Below are 20045 nucleotides of genomic sequence, written 5' to 3' on the forward strand. Positions count from 1 at the left end.
TTAATCTTTTTACAGCCTGATCCCAGCCCCTCCTTTCTCTCCTCCTTCATGTCTCCTTCCCTCATTCCCCTTTCTCCTTTTTCTCAGAGAAGGGGATTTATCTGACTTTTTTGTGTCTTTTTGAGGGGCCACTGATCATTTTCACTTTTTTTTCCACTGATCATAGTACACTTTTCAGATCTTAATCTGAAAGGCTGTGGAGATAGCTCAGAGAAGGGTAAAACACTTACACAGAATGAGGAGATTCATGGCACCCACATCAAAGCCAAACATGGCAGCATGCACCTGAAGCATCAGTGTAGAAGGTTGCCAGGAACTTGCTAACCCTCAGTTTTAGCTGTCTTTCCTTTAAAATCTCCCCTTCTGTGTATGCTAGGGTCCTCTTTAGCCACACTTGCCATGGAAGTTCGGGGACTTGGATCCCACCTTACGAAGACATTTTGCCTGGAGTAGCTAAGGTTCAAGGTATTTCCACGCTTGCATTGCTGATATGGGAAGCAACCATAATGCTAGGATCTGTACAGGTCTGACTTGTATTTAGATATTTCCTCAGTCAAGGCTTCTCTTTGATGATTCTAGGCCACATCGAGTTTGTAATTAAAACTACCTAATTCATTGTGAGCAGTCCCAGTGTTTGCTATCCATCTATTAACTAAGGAAGAGGAAAGCTTGTATAAGAAGGGGTAACTAGCATCTACACTGATGGAAATGCAATTTTCATCTTGATCACTGTCCTACCTTCGTTTCTGTGGCCGTGATAAAATTCTCTGTTACTTAAGGGAGAAAGAGTTTATTTTAGATCAAAATTTCAGGTTACAGTCCATAATATTTTAAATATTCTTAAGCGCTTAACTTAATTATCCACTATTTAATATATAAATTCTATAATCTAATGTGCAATGTCTAATATTCTCTTCATAAAGTTCTTAATTTAAAGTTGAGGAAGCCAAGACTTTTAAAGATTATGCTTCCACCAAGGTTGTAGTTGGAAAGTAAGGAACCTGGGCTTCAGGGACACATGTAATTATGAACTTTGCACAAGACTTTGTTTGAGAACATTTGACCAGTCATTTCTGAGTCTGAAGCAGCAATTCTAGCAGAATACCAAGAAGAAATTTGAGTTTCCTTTAAACATGACTATCAAACCTCAATGCAACCTCATGAAAGTAATAGTCAATGAAGTGAAATAGCACTGTAGGAGAACTTCTTGGCAGTGTAAAAGAGGATTGCACAGAGAAGCAGGTGTTCCACAGAGATGCCCCAAAGAAAGTATCTAGTTCTATTAGTTACTTTCCTGTTGCTATGATTAAAAACACAAGACCAAGACCACTTATAGAAGCAAGCTTTTTGAGCTTACAGTTCCAGAGAGATGAGAATTCCTTGTAAGAGGAGGCATGACAACAAGCAGTCATGGCGGCCAGTGTGTGAAGCTGAGCAATCACACCTTCAACCACAAACACTAAACAGAGGAGCAAACTGGAACTAGGGCAAGGCAGTGAACTTTCAAAGCTCACCCTTACTGATGTACTTCCTCCAGCAAGGCTGCACCACCTCCCCAAATAAGGGCAAGAACTGGGAACCATCTGAGACCATAGGGGACATTTCTCATGTAAACGTCATACCTATTATCCTTAGTAGAGACCAATGACAGGTTAGGTATCTAATAACAGGACCTAAGTTTAGGTCCTGTCTACAATGATGCTTTTAGGAAAATGAATTCTTGGTATAAGTAGAGTCTGCTGTCTTAATCATAAGAGTCAATTGGTGAGAGGCTTGCTCAAGTCACCAAAACTCCTTGACAAAGTAGAATTCTGAGACTTACATGAACTTGCAGAAGTACAAACATTTTGTAAGTTATCAGTCAGAGGATTCTATTAGAACCAATGGGGACTTCTTCAAACAAAGGAATGAATAAACTGTCAGTGCCAGTGTAAACAGATCTAATTAGAGATCAGACCCAAGGTTTTTTTATTTCTTAGATAAGTTTGCCCTGTTGTGTCTTTAGTGGGACAAGCTAATTTTTTCTGTTCTACAATAAAAGTACACAATGATCCTGTGCAATTCCATGAAGATCCAATTTTTGTTAAAGCACAAAGTTTTAAATGATATGAGAAACAAAACAAACAAAGAAAAGTGGCACCAAGGCTTTCCAACAATGAATGCACAACTTCACAGTTGGTTAAAATAATTATATGCATCTAGAAAGAAAACTCTAGGAGCATTGTTTTATTCAAATAGTCTGAGATATAAAGATTAACAACAGAAAAAGGAAACCAATACTTAATTTCACATAGTGACTAACACCTGAACTAAACGGCTAGGGCCTGGAAAACACCACAGTATTTTTTTGTTGTTTTACTGTAATTATTATAGATGCCACAAATCCAAATACAACCAATGAACCAAGTACTTGTTGGCATAATCACCATGGCAATTTGTGAAACTTAAATAATAATCTTAGGCATAGGTACTTTCAGTGTTTACTATTATTTTTATTAGGAACAATTGCTAAGTGTGTGTATGTATGTATATATATATATATATATATATATATGTTTATATTCTTCAGTTTCCTTTTCAAGTCCAATTGTATATATTAATATGTATATACATATATGTACATATACATATGTACATATGTACATGTATATACATGTGTATATGTACATATGCGTGTACATATGCGTGTATATGTACATGTATATTTATGTATATATGTGTGTACATATACACATATATATTTGACTTGGAAAGGAAACCGAGGCATGGGAAAAATGAAGTTGTTTTCTTGAAATGAAATGAGTAGTGAACATGCCCAGAGATCATGTCTGAGTCTAATCAAGAATCATTGCAATACTTCAGATGGTCTAGCCTTGTCTCTGCCAACTCTTGCTCTGTTGCTCTGCCTTCACATCAGTTGTTTTCTCTCCTATTGTCTTTCTTCGCCTATGAGATTGGATGCACACAGCGCTCTTCGGATGGATTCTGGAAAAACTGTTTTTTCCCTCTATATCTCAAGGCTCTTCAGAGAAGCAGGGCTTTGTTCAGTGTCTTGTTATTGACTTGAAAGAACAAAGAGAGCTGGAAGCAAAAAAGCTAAGGGTGTTTCATTTTTCCATTCCTGAGGTCCAAAATTGATAGGAGAAAACTTTCATTCTCAAGTATAGCACTAATGCTGATCTTCATGACAAGTTCTTTTTTAAAATATTGCAGCACTAAATCAAACAACCCAAGACTCTGAAATAAAATTGAAATGTCCATATTCCCAAGAGAATGCCATCTACTGTGATTATGAATGGGTAGCTGAGTAAAATCTATATGTGAAGTATATACAATACATCTTTTACTCAGCTCACCACCTGGATATTTTTTAAAGACCAAGGGGATGGTTGGGGTTAAAACTAAGAGAGCAGAGAAGGTAAATCTAAGGTTGAAAACTAGGAGCCCCTTAAAATGTGGAAATCAAGAGAACAACATGCAAAGGTTTACTAGTCTCTAAGGAATTTGATCTTTTTCAGTAGGTGTGCCTCTTGGGAAGTCTTGGCAATCTGTGCTAATCTGTATCATCCACTGATCTAGGCAGAGCCCAAGGGGAATGGAAGCATCAACAAGAGACTCCCATCCATTGTGGAAGATGAGGAAGAGGAAGAAGAGGTGGAGGAAGAAGAGACCACCTCCCTTTCTCCCATCTACACAAGGGGATCCTCTGTTTCGCGCAGCAAAAAGATTGGCAGCAATAAGAGCTATCTAGGTTTAAGCTTCAAGCAGCTGGCCTCGGGGACAGTACCATTCCACTCACCTATTAGAGTCTCCAGTAGCAACTCTCCAAAAGCCAAGCAGGAGACTGACGCACGTAACCATGGCAGAATGAAGGAGAAGAACCTGAAAGTGCAGCTTAGCAGCCTGAACAGTGCTGGCACCCCAGAGCTTAGTCCAAGGTAAGAGGTCACCAGCACAACAGTCTCCCAGGTGTGTGTTCATACCTCCGTGTGTGCTCAAGTACAGCCTAGCACACACCTTGTATTCAGCCTTCTGAGACTTTCTGTCCCATAAGTTCGCAACCCTGATTCTTCAGTCTTCCTGAACCATGCATACAATTTTTTGAAACATATATGTACAGATATGTATATATTTGTGTTATAAAAAGAAATTGTACTTATAGCCAGGCATGGTGGAAATCCCAGCACTCAGGGAGGCAGAAGCAGGCAGATTGCTATGAGTTCAAGGACAGCCTGGTCTACAAAGCAAGTCCAGGACAGCCAAGGCTACACAGAGAAACCCTGACACAAAAAAAGAAAAAAAAACATTACTTATAATAATTTAAATGGGTTCATTCTTTCATACTAATTTATCTCTGTTTATCATGATGCAACTTATGATTTACACGATAAAAATGGAAGAGAGGAAGACTCTTCAGTGTGATCCCTTACTGCCCAAATCTTTACAGAACAACAGATTGAATGGATGAATGACTGCAGGCTGGTTTTCTTGTCGTGCTTGTTACTGAGGATAATTGAAGCTAGTTTTGTTTTTGTTCTTTTTAGTAATGCTAGCTTTATTTTGCATTGACAATAAAAATAGAATCATCTGAGGGGATTGAGATTGTAACAAACAAACAAATGAACAAATAAAAACAGGCTGTGATGCCAGCAACAGCAGTAAGAACATCAGAATCCCTAACAGCCGAGTAACCAAGCGAGGAAAATATCCTGAATGCTTTCTAGGTTTCACTCACCTTGTGTGAAACTTTGTTTGTTTTGGTTTTTGGTTTTTGGTTTTTGGTTTGTTTGTCTTGTATTTAGTCTTCCTGGAATCCTGAGAAGCCATTTGTATCATCTCTTACTAGAACATTGTAAAAGTAAAGGTGAAGACTTAAATAGTCTGGCAAAGGTCTCCTCAGCAGTAGCAAGAACTAAAACCTGGATTCAGAGTCAACTTGTACACTAGTCCATTATCCACTTGAAGAAAACATATTATAGCATCTGTGTATTTCACATCAAGCTGAATGGGAAGAAAGTGTTGTAACTTTTAGTTAGAAAAGCCTCAGAACTGGAAAAGAAAAGCTAGGATCACACACTTGTCGAATGATTATGTTCTTTTACATGGAGAGCATTTCAGGGGCACTTACCAAAATGTTTATAGTTGCAGTAAATTACTGGGAACTTTCGTTTTTTATTTTTGATCTTTCTGTAGTGAGTAAATTAGACACCATTTATGAAGGAAAAAGACTCAGCTCCTTCACAGTGATTTGAACCTTCAAGCCAGAGATGGAGCTTGGTGGAACAGCTCCTGACACACATGAGACCCTAGCTTCAGTTCCCAGAATAGCAACAGCAAAAACATTGAGCACATACATGAAATTTTTTAACACTCAAATATGCAGTTTTAGGGCTTTATCTAGAGGTGTTATTGAGCTTTTGTTCTGTGCTGTTTCAGTCATTAAGAGAAGTTGTTTTTTCTTGGATGGAGGCAAAAAATTGAAAAATTGTGTGTGTGCATTTCTCAACCTCCTTTTAAATCTGAAAATAAGTAACTAATTTCTATAGCATCAATGTCCAACAAAAATAAAATGTAAGCTAAAATGTGAGCCACATATATAGTTTTAAAGTTTCTGGTTGCTACATTTTAGAGTAAGTAAAGCCTATATGCAAGTAACTTTGGAACTATACTTCATGTCACACTATATATATCCCAAATATCATCATTTTAAATGTGGAAAATATACAAATCTTTAGATGGCCTGTTTCTTTCTAAAACTTGTTTTCAAACTCTGGAGAGCATGAACAGAACTAAGAGTCAGGCCCCCAAGACTCATTTCAGGAAGTGGTTACCCCATGGCTGGCGCCCAGAACTTATAAATTGAATACATATCTTAGAGGTATTATAGAAATTCTGGAATTCATGAATGTAAGTGCACAGCTAACTGATTTTCTGCACTTCACACAGGATTGTTGATGGAACTGAAGATGGCAACAGCAGTGAGGAAACACAGACTTTTGACTTTGGCTCTGAACAAATCAGGCCAGAGCCCAGAATTTCCCCTCCCCATGGAGGTAAGCACTTGATTAATCATCTTCAAGAACAGTTCTCTCTAATCTGTGGTGTTAGGCACTGTTGCCTTCTGATTTTATAAGGTTCTTCATGGCATTCAGTGATTTGACTAGAGTCTGTGACATTTCCAGGTCATTGTTTGTGATTGTTCTCTGTCCAGCACCCATGACCTGCTTTTATCATCCCTTGTAAGCAGAGTATACAGTTTCTGGTATTCATGAGAGGGTGCCCCTATTTTCTAGACAAATTCACAAAAACAGTATTACTTAAAAGAAATGTCGTGTTGGTTGTATACTCTGAAAATGTTGGTGGCACTTACTTATTTGGTCAGAGGTTATACACTTACCATCAATATAAATGATTTGAAATGATGCAAGACAGGTGAAGATGAAGCACCAAGGATGGTGAATCAGTGTAAAGATGCTCCCTCCAAGCCCAATTCAACCTGTCTTCCTCTCTGTCGACCTCATCCACAAAAAGGATCTGTGAATATGATCATGGCCAGAACTGACAAATTTAACTCTAAGGAAAACATAGCTTCATGTGTTAAAGACAGGATAGTGAGCAGTGGTTAAATTCATACAGATAAATTTACAAAAAAAAAATGATTACAAGAAAATTGGTATGTAAAACCAGCATACCCTGGCTATGTCATTCCCACTTCTGATCCTTTCTTCCAATTTCCTGCTAAACAGCAATCCCCTGTATAACCCTAAGCCCAAGAAAGACCATTGAATGGATAGTTCTAGCAATAGGGATAGGGGCCACTGTTTAGTGAACTCAGGATTTTATTGGCAATTAGCAAAAAACACTCATTGTCTTTTGAAAAAAGTGAAGGGTCCACATAAGACTTGATGCAAGAGGAGAAAGTTAAGTCTTAAATCATTAACTCAACTTAGTTGTGTGTTGACTTTACTTTGTTTGGATCAATAATCAAGGAAATAATGGTTTCATTAAACTATTCTGTTTCCCACAAAAACCAGTAGTGAGCTGCAGCGAGGTTTTCCTTTTGGTTCCCTGGGAACAATGCACAGAGCTCTAGCCATCCTCCCAGCTCTTGGCTTCCTCTTTTTTTCTTATCCCACCATTAAGCCTATATTCAAATATTTAAACAATTATTTTTCTTCATTCTACTTCCTAAATGTCTTAGTTCTGCCTTGACCATCTGTCCTTCTTTCGCAGCCACACTCATAATTTGCCTGCATTGCCACCAAATTTTCCCCAACTTAATAGTACTTTATAATACAGAAAGAACATTTTTAAAGTGTGAGTGTATTTATACGGCTCAGTTTCAGTGCTTAATACCCAAGACTGTTTCAGACAGCCTTTACCATGAAATTCAAACCCACTGCCTAATTGCCTTTAAGTGTCTCTTCCCTTTTCTTGGTACCTTATTCACAGCCATCTCCTAGAAATGAGCATTGGCCTTTTGTATATGATGGGAAATGGTTTGCAAGGCAGCTCTGTAAAACAGGCTCTGTTATTACTACTGTGATATGTTGCAAGTGATTTTTCTTCTTCTATAAATTCTACTCACAACTGATCAGGAAGAAGCTAATTCTGTCTCAATTTTTATTTGCCTAGGTTATTCACTTAATTGTACAGTACATCAAAGGGCATGCATTACTGTTCTCCACTTAAACATGAGGGAAAAAATCTATCAAACCATTTCCTCTCTAAAGCTCTGCCTCATTTGTGCTTTTTATTCTGAATCAAAGAAAATAAATGTGTTTAGATGAGTAAAGTAAAGAGAAACTAGAAATGAGAATTTCAAAATGGGTACAATCAAGTGGCACAGTAAAAGACAGGCATGCAAAAGACATTAGCCCCTGAAACAGAAGTGGAATAAATGCTCTCATGAGCATATAGCAACTAGGTTTTTTTTTTTTAAATGTAAAAGGGGAAGCATGGTCAGTGTATATAGCATGGAGAGGGACAAGGATAATGAAAAAAGATAAGAGATATGCTGTTATAGTACACTGATGATCGTGTCTGGGGAAACCTGCAGCCAGTGCGAACATTAGCCACTGAGACTTGTCCTTACGGGTATAGCAAGTGCCATCCAAAGAAGGAAAGAGGTTTGTCGGCTCCCGGGGAGAAAGAACCCATAGAGCTCAGGCACCTCCACGGGAACTGTGAGGTGATATATTGGACTTCCCTCAACACTGCAGCCACCACAAAGCTTGAATACAGAGTGTATTTCTGAAGGACTCACTCTCTGTGTATGTTGCTTTTCAGAAGCAGAGGTCGGAGCTGCTGTTCTGTTCATCAAGGCTGAAGAAACCAAACAGCAGATAAACAAACTCAACAGTGAGGTATGGGCAGGGGCAATGGGGGAATGGGAGAAGGAGATATAAATTTCATGTACAGCTTGTGCCCCTGGAAAAAAACTGCCTGAACCTCACAGGGTCCTAGGCCTAGGACTTTTGACCCATCATGTACATTCTAAAGGTCTATTCCCTGTGTATAAGTACAATTAAATAAAATAAAATATGTAAATAAAGTAAGCTTGGTCCCCCATCCCAAGGAGGCGTGTTGGGCACCTGAGCAGCTCTCAGCTCAGAGGGTCTTTCTGCCTGCTCCCCAGCTTCTGGGACACCTGGGTTGGAAACAGCGAGCCCAGCAGAGACAGTGAACTTGGCTGAGATGAGCTAGGCACACGTCCTAGGACCTAGGCACACTGAAGGACCTCTCAGCTCAGAGACCTCTCTGCGTGCTCCCCATCTGCCTGGCACACCTGGGTCAGGAATGATGAGCCCAGCAGATGCAGTGAACCTAGCAGAGGCCAGCTAGGTGAAGAACCAAAGCCCCGTTGTCCAACATCCCTAGGGAAACCTGTGGGGCACCCAGGCAGCTCTCAGCTTGGAGGCTTTTCTGCCTGTTCTCCAGCTGCCTGGCCCACCTGGGAAAAAGAGGGAACCCAGCAAAGGGACCACCAGGCCCACGACCACGAATCAACCAGATGGCTAGAGGCTAGCCTAAGAATATAAACAACAATACTCAAGGCCATATGGCACCACCTACCACAGCAAGCCCTGTAGATACTATCACACCCAAAGCGCAAGCAAAAGATTTTAAATCTGAGGTTATGGAAATGATAGAGGCATTAAAGGAAGAAAATAAAGCACTCAAAGTAGCCCAGGGAAATACATTCAAACAGATGAAAGAATTGAACAAATCCCTTAAAGAAATTTAAAAATACAGGAAACTACAATCAACCAGAAGGAAATAAATAAAACTATTTAAGACCTAAAAATCAAGAAAACATAATCTAAGCCAGTAAAGAAGCCATAAAGAAAACAGAATCTGAGACAGTCCTGGAGATGGAAAACCTAGGGAAGAGGACAAGAACTACAGACACAACATCACCATCAAAATACAAGAGATGGAAGAGAGAATCTCAGGGGTAGAAGATACAATTAAAGAAAATACAATTAAACAACTCTGAGATTCCATCTCACACCAGTCAAAATGGCTAAGATCAAAATCTCAAGTGACAGCACATGCTGGCGAAAATGTGGAGGAAAAGAACAATCCTTCATTGCTGGTGGGAATATAAACCTGTAACAACCACTTTGGAAATCAATCTGGCATGTTCTTAGAAAATTAAAAATAACTTTATCTCAAGACCCAGCTATACCTCTCCTGGGTATGTACCCAAAAGACACTCTACATTCTAACAAAGTCACTTGCTCAACTATGTTCATAGCAGCTTTATTCATAACAGCCATAATCTAGAAACAACCTAGATGTCCCTCAACCAAAGAATGGATACAGAAACTATGGCACATTTACATAATGGAATACTACTCAGCTATTAAAAACAAAGAAATCATGTAATTTTCAGGCAGATGGATGGAACTAGAAAAGATCATCCTGAGTGAAGTAACCCAGACCCAGAAAGATGCACATGGCATATACTCTCACTTATAAGTGGATTTTAGCCATGTAGTACAGGATAAGCATACTATAAGGCACAGACCCAAAGAAGATAAGTAATAAGGATCCAAGGGAAGATGCATAAATCTCACTCAGAAGGGGAGATGGAATAGACAGAGGTACTGGCTGAAGAGACAGAACAAGGTAGGAGAGGGAGCACAGAGAGTTCAGAAGGTGGAGATCAGACATTATGAGAGAACAGAAGGCCTGTAGAAAAAGGAGAAACGGAGGGTGGGGACATCTCTGTGACAGGCTGGAGACCTAAGTCTGGGAGGATATAGAGAGTGGGGATTCCTAGTAGAAGAGACCACAGAGACTAAAGAGGACATCTTCTAACTAGACTAGTCTAGTAAAGCACAGGGAACACCAACCCACCCACAAAATCTTCCACCCAAAATTAACCCTGCCTGCAAAATGTGCAGGCATAGAAGTAGAGAAGATAGAGCAGAGACTAAAGGAATGTCTAACCCATGCCTGGCCCAACCAAAGACCGGCCCTATGAGAGTGCCAACCCCTGACACCATGACACTCTGCTAAGCCTGCAGACAGGAGCCTGTCAGAGTTGTCCTCTGAGAGGCCCTACCCAGCAGAGCACAAAACAGACGCTGAGACTCACAGCCAAACATTGGTTGATGCATAGGGAATTTGCGGGAATCATGGTAGGAAAGAGAAAAGGGACAGGAGCTCCACAATAAAAAAACAACAGAGCTAACTAACAAGAGCCCAGAGGGGTTTGTTACTGAAGCATCAACCTAGGACCATATACAAACTGGACCTAGGCCTCCTACAAAGATTTAGCAGATGGACAGCTTAGGCTTCGAGTGGATCCTCCAATAAGAGAAGTGGGGACTGCATTGGAAATGGACTCACTTGCTATCTTTTAGATCACTTTCCCCTGGCAGGACTGCCTTGACAGCCCACAGGGGAGAGGACATGTTCAGACCTGTTGCAACTTGATGAGCTGAGGTAGATGGGAAAGGGAGCTCCCCTTTTCTGAGGGAAAGAGGAGGGAGACTGGGAGAGAGAATGGGTGGGACTGGAAGGAGATGAGGGAAGGAGTTACAAGGATGAAAAGTGAATAAAATAAATAAATGAGAGAAAAAAAATAAAGTAAGCTCTAAATACACGGTCATTGTATAACAAATGACTGCATTATATCCTGTCCAGAAAATGATTTAAAACACATTTAGTTTTCAGTGAGTGAGTTTGTTGAACGAATATGTAGTAAAAGAACAAACACCAAGCAGGAGATAGACAGAAGCAGCAGGCAGATAGATAGCAAAATACAATTGCATCAGACCCTTACAACACTCATCAGAGACACCTGGAGTAGCCACAGTGGAAGAAGAAGCAGAAGCACCTCAATGGAATTGGTACTTACAACACCCAGCAGAAATGCACTGAGGAAGCCCTGGTGAGCAGCCAGTGTGGAGGTCCCACTAAGGGACCTGTGCAGAGCAGGCTGCCTCTCTATGGATGAGCATCTGGCCTCCAATTCCCAATGTAGGTGTTTTTATAATAGTAACTTATGTCAGAAGTGGTTTAGCTTCCAGTTGTCCGCAAGAGTACATGTTTGATCTATGTATTTGCTTGCTGTTTTCCCTCTTTCTGTCACAGACTCAGGGACCCATACCTGCCTCAGGACAGGACTTTTAGGGGATGCTTGACATGGACTTGCTTGCGTATGACACCAGACAGGGCCTTTTTGCTGTTAGAGTGTGCTTTACACAACCTAAACACCATGTGACAGCATTTTTTCTCTTTTCAATATATTATTTCAATATATTACTTTTCAATATATTTCAGATATTTTCTTTAACTGATGTTCTTCAATTTTCAGCTAGTAAAAGGAAGATTGTTAATCCACAGGAGAATGTGGTTTCTCAGAGTGATTTTAACCTAAGTTCTTCTTGTTCTTCAACACTTGTTTGCTATGTAACATTGAAACTTTTCCTCTCTGAATCTTAAGATTGTATACATAAAATAAAGTACTTTTTCACCAACTTCATTAAGACATATTTATGTATCATAAACTTCACTTATTTTATAAGACATGATTCCATAAGCTTTAATTTTGTATTCATTTAGCCATGACCAAAAGCTAGCTTTAGAGTATGTTTTGTCTCCCAGTCAGGCCTCTCATTCAAATTTACACTTGATCTAGGGAGCCATGTCTTGGAGTACCTTGGATCTACTCTGTTTTGATAAGACTTGCCTTTCTCCCCATTTGCATAGAATAAGACAGCTTCTTGATTGCTGCTTCAATTTTAATTGCTTTCCACAAATAACAGTAGTTTAAAACACATTCTCGGACGTTGTAGGTGCAAATAATTACTTTGGAAGTAGCCATTGAAGCATGATAGAGAAGTGAAGAACAGAAAAGCTCCAAGGTGAAAGTGAATGTATGTTAATGAGTTAACCTGTGGGTAATTGGAGGCCAGGTCTGCTTAGACCTGGGAGATTTCAGGGGACAACTCAAACATGTTCACCCCAAGAACAAGGAAAAGACTGGCTAGGGCTCTTTACAAGCCTAGCTACCGAGCAGTCTAGAGAGACTCTCATGAGTAAAACGCAGGAAACTCTGGAATTCTTTCAGACCATGGGAAGGACAGGTGGAGAGCTTGAGGGTAACAACTCCAGTTCCAAAGGATCCAGGGCCTCTTCAGTCTCTGTGGACACAAGGCACACACAGTACAAAGACATACGAGCAGGCCAGACATATACTATTTAAAAAAGAAATAAAAATTTAAAGCAGGAGAAAAAAAAATAACTAGACAGTTTTGGCAATTTGCACTTCCTTTGAACAGTTTCTTTTCAGATATTGCCTTGAATGAAACCACCCATAAGTCCATTGGAATTCTTCCTACTCTCATTTGGCACAAGCAAGTAAGAGTCGTTAGAAGTGATTGGTCCATTTCTTAACTGAATCTTAGGGTCAATTATTTTTCTTGGGAAAGGAGGCCTGTCTTTTTTCAATATGGATACTTTGCCCAAATCAGGCTACAGAACTGAGATCTCTTTATTATTTTTCTTTGACAATATGGTCCAGCAGTCTGTGGAAACAGAGATCCATTTGAAAAACAAAACAACAACAACAACAACAACAAAATATATATATATATATATATATATATATATATATATATATATATATATATATATATAACAATGCAATATATTTGTCATTGGTCTTATGTTGAGAAACTCTCATAAATATACAATAAAGAAGGCCAAGATTGTTAGTGATTTAATCAGCTTGTAAAGATCACATTTTTTTATAATGAAATGTCTGATTTCCTTACAGTTGTAGCTTAAGCAAAACAAGAAATAAACAGCTTTACTTTACCCTCTGACATATTTCATTTATATAGCCTTGACCCTGTGTAAAATGCATTAAAAGCCCCAAGAAGTGGCTTCAGAATGTGCAGTTACTCCTTAGAGCCACCTACATCTACTAAATATGTTTTCTTCACACCTCCTACAAGGCCATACTGTTGATATAGGAAAAAAAAGTCAAAGCCTAATTCTCAGCTTTGTGTATGTCCTACTTTTCACAGATGGAATTAGTTGATTGCTTTAGTCTTACTTTACACTTTATTTGATTACTATCATGCAAGAAACACTGGTACTAAATGTGGAATCTACTGCATGACTCTTAAATTTGTTACCCAAATGCAGACAACAGCGTAGCAGAGACTGAGATGCAGCCTCTAGGCACTCACTGTAGGAGCACTGACAAATCCACATTCCGATATTTGCTCATAGAGTTAACATATAGGGTTTGGAGCGATGTCACTGGTTAAGAGCACTTACGTTTTTCTAGGGGACCTGAGTTCGGTTCCCAGCACTCATGTCAGGCAGCTCAGAGGCTCCTGTAACTGTGGCTCCGGAGGATTTGATGCCCTCTTGTGGACTCTTCGGGTACAAGCATGTGTACTTGTACACAGATACACATGCACGCACCACATACAAAGATACAATAAAATAATTATATATTGATGTATATGATTCACACACATATATATGGAATTGTTCCCTGTTGTGTACATTTTATAGTTGCGTGGTTAAATACATTTTAAAAGTCAGAAGAGGCGTGACATTGGCATTAACCTACATTCCCAGAATGCTTAGGGGAATTTTAAAGATGTAGGGCGGCCACCAATACCGGCCTCCTTGAGATACAGCACGCGTGCTTTATAGGGGGGTAAAGCTGTGACTCTAAGAAAAGTCTCTGACAATAACAATGAATAGACACCTCAGGGGCCGTGGACTGTGAGAGTCAAGCACGTCATTTCTAAAGATGTTTGTGGGTAAATGATACCTGTGCTCCAGTTTCTCAAATCTGGCTGACCCAGAAAGACATTGTGGCTGACGGTTTAAAGAAACACTGCTTCAGCATAGTGATCACAAAACAAAGACTGCTGAAAAAGAAAAGCTGTCCTGGAGGGCGCACATGCTTAGAACCGTATTCGGTTACTTCAGCACAGTGTCTCTCTTCCTTATCCTCATACTCTTCTAGTGGGCAACAAAGTCTACACTAGGAGTTCCTGAGTGAGCTTAAGACTCTATGGAGAATGTAAGTGCCATATGGGAGTGTCGCGTCCTCTTTAATACCTGAGAACCAGATTCTTTGTCCTTCGTGTTTCAACTCCCTGATGGCTAATTACGCCAAGTACCTTCGTTTTGGTCATTTGTCTGTCCTCCCTGCAGAACTGTCCCATCACATCTTTTTCTCGTTTTCAGTTGTGTTGTCTTTTTATTATTGGCTCTTAAGAGTTCTTTATATATTATAGAACCAAGTCCCTTATGAAACACATAATTTGTACTCTTTTCCTCTCATTTTGTGGATTGAGGTTTGACTCCCTTGATGCTATCACTTGAAGTACATAAACATTGATTTTAGAGAGAGCCAATCTCTCTTTTTTTTTCTTGTGCTTTTGGGGTCATATCTGTGAGAAAACCAGTGTAATGAATATTTATTCCTCCTCTTTTTCTAGGAATTTTATATTACCATAATCTCTTGTGTTTATACCTTTGATCTATTTTGAGTTAAGTTGTTCATATTGTATGAGTTGTGCATTTAGCTTCATTTGTATGTGAATATTTGGTTTTCATAGCACCATTGGCTAAAACACTGTCATTCCAGATGAAAGGTCTGAAAACTACAAGTCAGCAGATTGTGAATGTAAAGTTTAATGCATGTGTTACTGTTCCCATTGCTGTAGCCAAATATCTAATAAGAAACCATGGAGGGAAAGTGGGTTTGTTTGGTTTGCAGTTCAAGAGGAAGGCACAGTGTCAGCAGGATGAGGTGGATGTTACATTGCATACACAATCAGAAGCTCAGAAAAGGTGAATGCTAGCCCTCAGTTGCTTTCTCCTTTCATTCAGTCAGGGGCGCTAGCCCATAGGACAGTGACACCCATGTGTAAATGGCTCCTTCCTCTCCAGTTAAACCTTTCTGGATACATCCTCATAGACACACCAAAGGATTGTTTCTATAGCAAGTCTAAATTCAATGAAGCTGACAATTAATATTAACCATTGCAATTGACTTCTGAGTTTAATTTTTAGTTAGGAACGTGCTAGATAACTCAGCACGCCTTCAAACTCATGGTTCTCCTGCTTCAGCCCCCTGAGAGGACTGCAGGTGTGAACCACGCTGCCTGGCTATTTCTGGACCCTAAATTGTGTTCTGCTGCTGACTTTGTCTATCTGTGTCCCAGCTCTTTGCTGTCTTTATTACTTTTCTTTGTAGTAAGTTCCAAAGTGGAAGATAAGTGTCCTACACCTTTAGTTTTCTCTTTCAGTATAGCTTTGACAGTCCAAGGCTTCATGAGAACTTTAGAAATGTTTCTACAAAGAGGACAGCATGCTTTCTTAGAGATCTTTTGTTTTTATTTGAAATTTTTTCTTTTAATTAATTTATTTTTTATTGATTACAGTTTATTCACTTTGCATCCCAGCTGTAGCCCCCTCCTTCATCCTGTCCCAATCCCATCTTTTCTCCTTCATCTCTTCCTGTGCTCCTCCCCAAATCCACTGATAAGGGAGGTCCTCTTCCCCTTCCATCTGACGCTAGCCTTCAGGTCTCATCAGGACTGGCTGCATTGTCTTCCTCTATGGCTTGGTAAGGCTGCTTCCCCCCTAGGGGTCAGGGGTGCCCAAAGAATCAGACACTGAGTTCATGTCAGAGACATTCCCTGTTCCCATTACTAAGGAACCCACATGGACACTGAGCTGCCATGGGCTACATTTGTGCAGGGGTTCTAGGTTATCTCTATGCATGGTCCTTGTTTGGAGTATCAGTCTCACAAAAGACCCCTGTGTCCAGATTTTTTGGTTCTGTTGCTCTCCTTGTAGAGCTCCTGTCCACTCCAGGTCCATCTCCCCCTTCTTTCATAAGATTCCCTGCACTTTGCCCAAAGTTTGGCTATGAGTCTCAGCATCTGTTTTATTTTTTATTTTTTTATTAATTACAGTTTATTCACTTTGTATCCTAGCTCTAGCCCCCTTCCTCACTCCCTCCTGATCACACCCCCTCCCTCATCTCCTCCCATGCCCCTCTCCAAGTACACTGATAGAGGAGGTCCTCCTCCCCTTCCATCTAGCCTATCAGGTCTCATCAGGACTGGCTGCATTGTCTTCTTCTGTGGCTTAGTAAAGCTGCTCCCCTCTCAGGGGGAGGTGATCAAAGAGAAGGCCACTGAGCTCATGTCAGAGACAGTCCCTGTTCCTCTTACTAGAAAACCCACTTGGAGACTGAGCTGCCATGGGCTACATCTGTGCAGGGGTTCTAGGTTATCTCTATGATGGTCCTTGGTTGGAGTATTAGTCTATGTATCTTGATCTTATTAATCTCAACTGATCCCAGAATGACTTATGACATCTCCTAACTCTCTCCCAACTTCATGCACTCATTTGTTTGTTTTAACTCACTGAGTCCAGTTGGTGCTGCCTATATATGCACATAGCCATGGTATTATCCTCCCGTTGGCCACACTTCCAACAAACAGTGACCTTCCCCTCCCTTAGCAACCATCAACCTCAAATAGTTTCTCAGATAAGGGTGGAGATTTGTGAGGCCCCCACCCCCCCTATGCTGATATTTTAAGAAATATTTTTATTAATTTTTTGAGTATTTCATTCATTGTATTTTGAAAGAACTTCAGCCCACACTTTCCCCTAACTTCTCCTAGATCCACTTCTACCTCCTACCCCCTCTTTAATGTCTAATTTTTTATTTAATAACCCTTCAACTCCAATTTGTGCTACTCACATGATCCTGGGAAGGGGACCATCCACTAGAGCATGTTCACCCACAAGTAGCCATACCCTAAAAGAAATCCGAGCCTCTGTCTCCCAGAATCCATCAACTGTCTACAGCTTTCCAGTTAGGAAGGGTCTTGTTAACACCTTCCAACTCCATGTTAGAATGTTGACTGTCTTGATTCTTATACAGGTTTCATGCAGGCATCCACAGCTGCTTGGAGTTCATGAGCACGAACATCCTATAATGTCCAAAAGACACTATACTTCTTGACCTGTGGTCCTCCCTGACCTGTGGCTGTTATAATCTTTCTGCCCATTCTTCCATAACAGCCCTTGAATATTGGAAGGGCATGTGATATAAATGTCCCATTGAGACTAAGCACTCTGCTGATGTTTATTCTCTACACTTTGACCAGTTGTAAGTTCCTGTGTTACTGCCGTCCACTGTGCAAAGAGACTTAACTGATGAAGTATGAGAGTGTACTGTTCTACTGATAGGCAATTTTAAAGGGCAGTTTGATGTTATATCCATTTAGAAGAATAATAATAGTAAGTTCACCTTGAATTTAACCAACAGCTGCTATGTGTGCATATGTTAAACAGCCCAGTCTCATCAAGAAGACACTGTATAGCATTTCTCTCTACCCTCCAACTCTCATATTCTTTCTGTCCCTTCTTCAGTGATGTTCCCCTGGTTTCTGACGGTAAACATACTGACTATGAACCATGGTGAGGAATGCTGCAATCTGAAGATCTTTCTGTTCATCAATTAAGGATTTTATTATGTGTCTAGGGTTTTTCTAAGCAATGTTTTATAATTTTCAGTTACCAGCTTTACACCTCTTTGTATATATTCCCTAGCATCCCATTCCTTTGGTTCTACTATAAAACCAACTTTGTAATTTATCATTGATTTTGTACTTAATCCTTTATGTCTGTTTAATATCTTTCCCAGTCTTAGTAGTTTTGAGGTGGGTTACTGGAAGTTAAAAGCTCCTAGGGCATCTAGTCAGTGGATTTCTTATCAATGACTCTCATGGAGAGGTGTGCAGACCCCTCGTTATACTTTGAGGTATCTACACTCTGTGAGGCAATACATTAACATATTGGATATGTTTCCCTGAGAAGACAAACAGGTCTATTTGCCCCAAATGAGGTTTATTTGCCACAGACCAAAGCAATGACTCCATCTAGGTCTGTCTGTGCTAACCGCTGAACTCAGTTAGGGTTATTTACAGGGGTAAAGATAAGGAGTTACCCTCAGGAGTATGGGCGAGCATGCCCAAGGAGTTACTTGTAGGAGCCTGGGTTAACACAGCCAGGAAGTTCTTTACAGGAGTGTGAGCAACTTAAGGAGCTGCCATACCACTGAAGAAAAGGCTTTCTCCAGCGACTGTTCTCATAAATCCTCAGGAAGAAACAGGCCCTTGTGAGACTCTCCTCACCTTCATTGACTGAACATTAGTGGGCCAGTCTCCAAGGGAATCAAAATATGTGCATATTTGTCAAAGATGGCACTTTCTATGGAAATAATAATATAGTAGATCACAATGTTAATACACCTAGATTCGTGGATTTTCCCTAATATTTACCCATAAGCAACCAGTTGGTCAATTTCAGGGGTCAACACTACTTTTTAAACACTGAACTGGGGGAAAGGAAAAGCCAAACATTTTCCTTTCTTATCTGTAGTAACCAGGGACTCCAGGTGACCTGTAAGGAAACAGCTATCTGTAAAATTATTTCAGCTAAGTGAAACTGTATGGTTGAATATAACTAGGGGTGAATCCCACTGTACTTGTGATCTCTCCCTTCGAGGCCAGTGCTTCCTAACACTGCTAAATGCCACCTGTAGATTCAGCAACAGGACAGAAGGAAAAGAAGTGGGTTACACAGAACTTTGAACTCTGGCTGACAGATCAGTACCGAGAAGTTAACCAAAGGATGTAACCCTGTGAGAATTTGGTACAAACTTGTAGAAACAGAGAGCAGAATTGGGGCCACCAGGGACTGTGAGGATTGGGGTGGTTGTCAAAGGACACAAGGTTTCCGTTTGCCAAGGTCTGCTCAGGAGCCACCCTGGTGGTTTATAGCTGAGCATGTGTTACATATTGATAACATTGCTGAGAAAGCAGGTTTTAAGTTTCCTAACCATGAAAAAAGGCAAGTATGTGAAGTGGTCAAAAATTAATTAGCTTGAAATAGTCATTGCACAGAGAATACACACCTCCATTATGTTTTATCACCGTAAATATATGTGCATATGTCTATACGTTTATAATTTTTGCAGTGCTGTGGACTGAATTCAGTGACTTGCATATGTGGTCAGGAACTCTGCAGTTGTTAAAATAAAGCCCAGGATGTTTTCTTCTTAATCTTACTTTGAGATACTGAGACGAACCTCACATTCGTGATCCTCCTGCCTCAGCTTTCAGAGTCACTGGGAATATAGGCATGTGCCACCACACTGAGATAGGATAGTTTTGTTACATTGTAAAGAAGTTTTAAATGTCAGAGAAGCAGGGTAGACAGCTAATGCTCTGACTGTGCAAAGCTGAAGCTGTGATGAGTCAGCCGAGAGCTTGCTTGCTGGAAGTGCAGAGCCCAGGACTCCTCCACTGCTGTAGACTTCTCCCTGGGCCATGCTGGCATTCATACAACTGAAAGTCTGAAAGAAGACAACTGTGCTTAATGTTTGCTCATAATGTAAGGATCAGACAGCACTCCAGACACTAATCATTCTTGGCCATATTCAACACAAACCAGAAGATTGATATATAATG

General features: G+C 40.2%; 1 protein-coding gene across 1 annotated transcript in view; it reads left to right on the forward strand.

Moving 5' to 3' along the window:
• Positions 1 to 20045, forward strand: part of Kcnh8 (potassium voltage-gated channel subfamily H member 8) — a 427312-nt gene that overhangs the window by 399673 nt on the left and 7594 nt on the right. Inside the window, exons 13-15 of the mRNA XM_055614910.1 lie at positions 3580 to 3938; positions 5947 to 6053; positions 8290 to 8366. Of these exons, the coding sequence (XP_055470885.1) occupies positions 3580 to 3938; positions 5947 to 6053; positions 8290 to 8366 (543 nt within the window). The remainder of the gene's footprint in view (positions 1 to 3579; positions 3939 to 5946; positions 6054 to 8289; positions 8367 to 20045) is intronic.

The sequence above is a fragment of the Psammomys obesus genome, unplaced genomic scaffold (assembly GCF_907164565.1).
Source record: "Psammomys obesus unplaced genomic scaffold, mPsaObe1.curated_primary_1811, whole genome shotgun sequence".
Classification (NCBI taxonomy): Eukaryota; Metazoa; Chordata; class Mammalia; order Rodentia; family Muridae; genus Psammomys; species Psammomys obesus.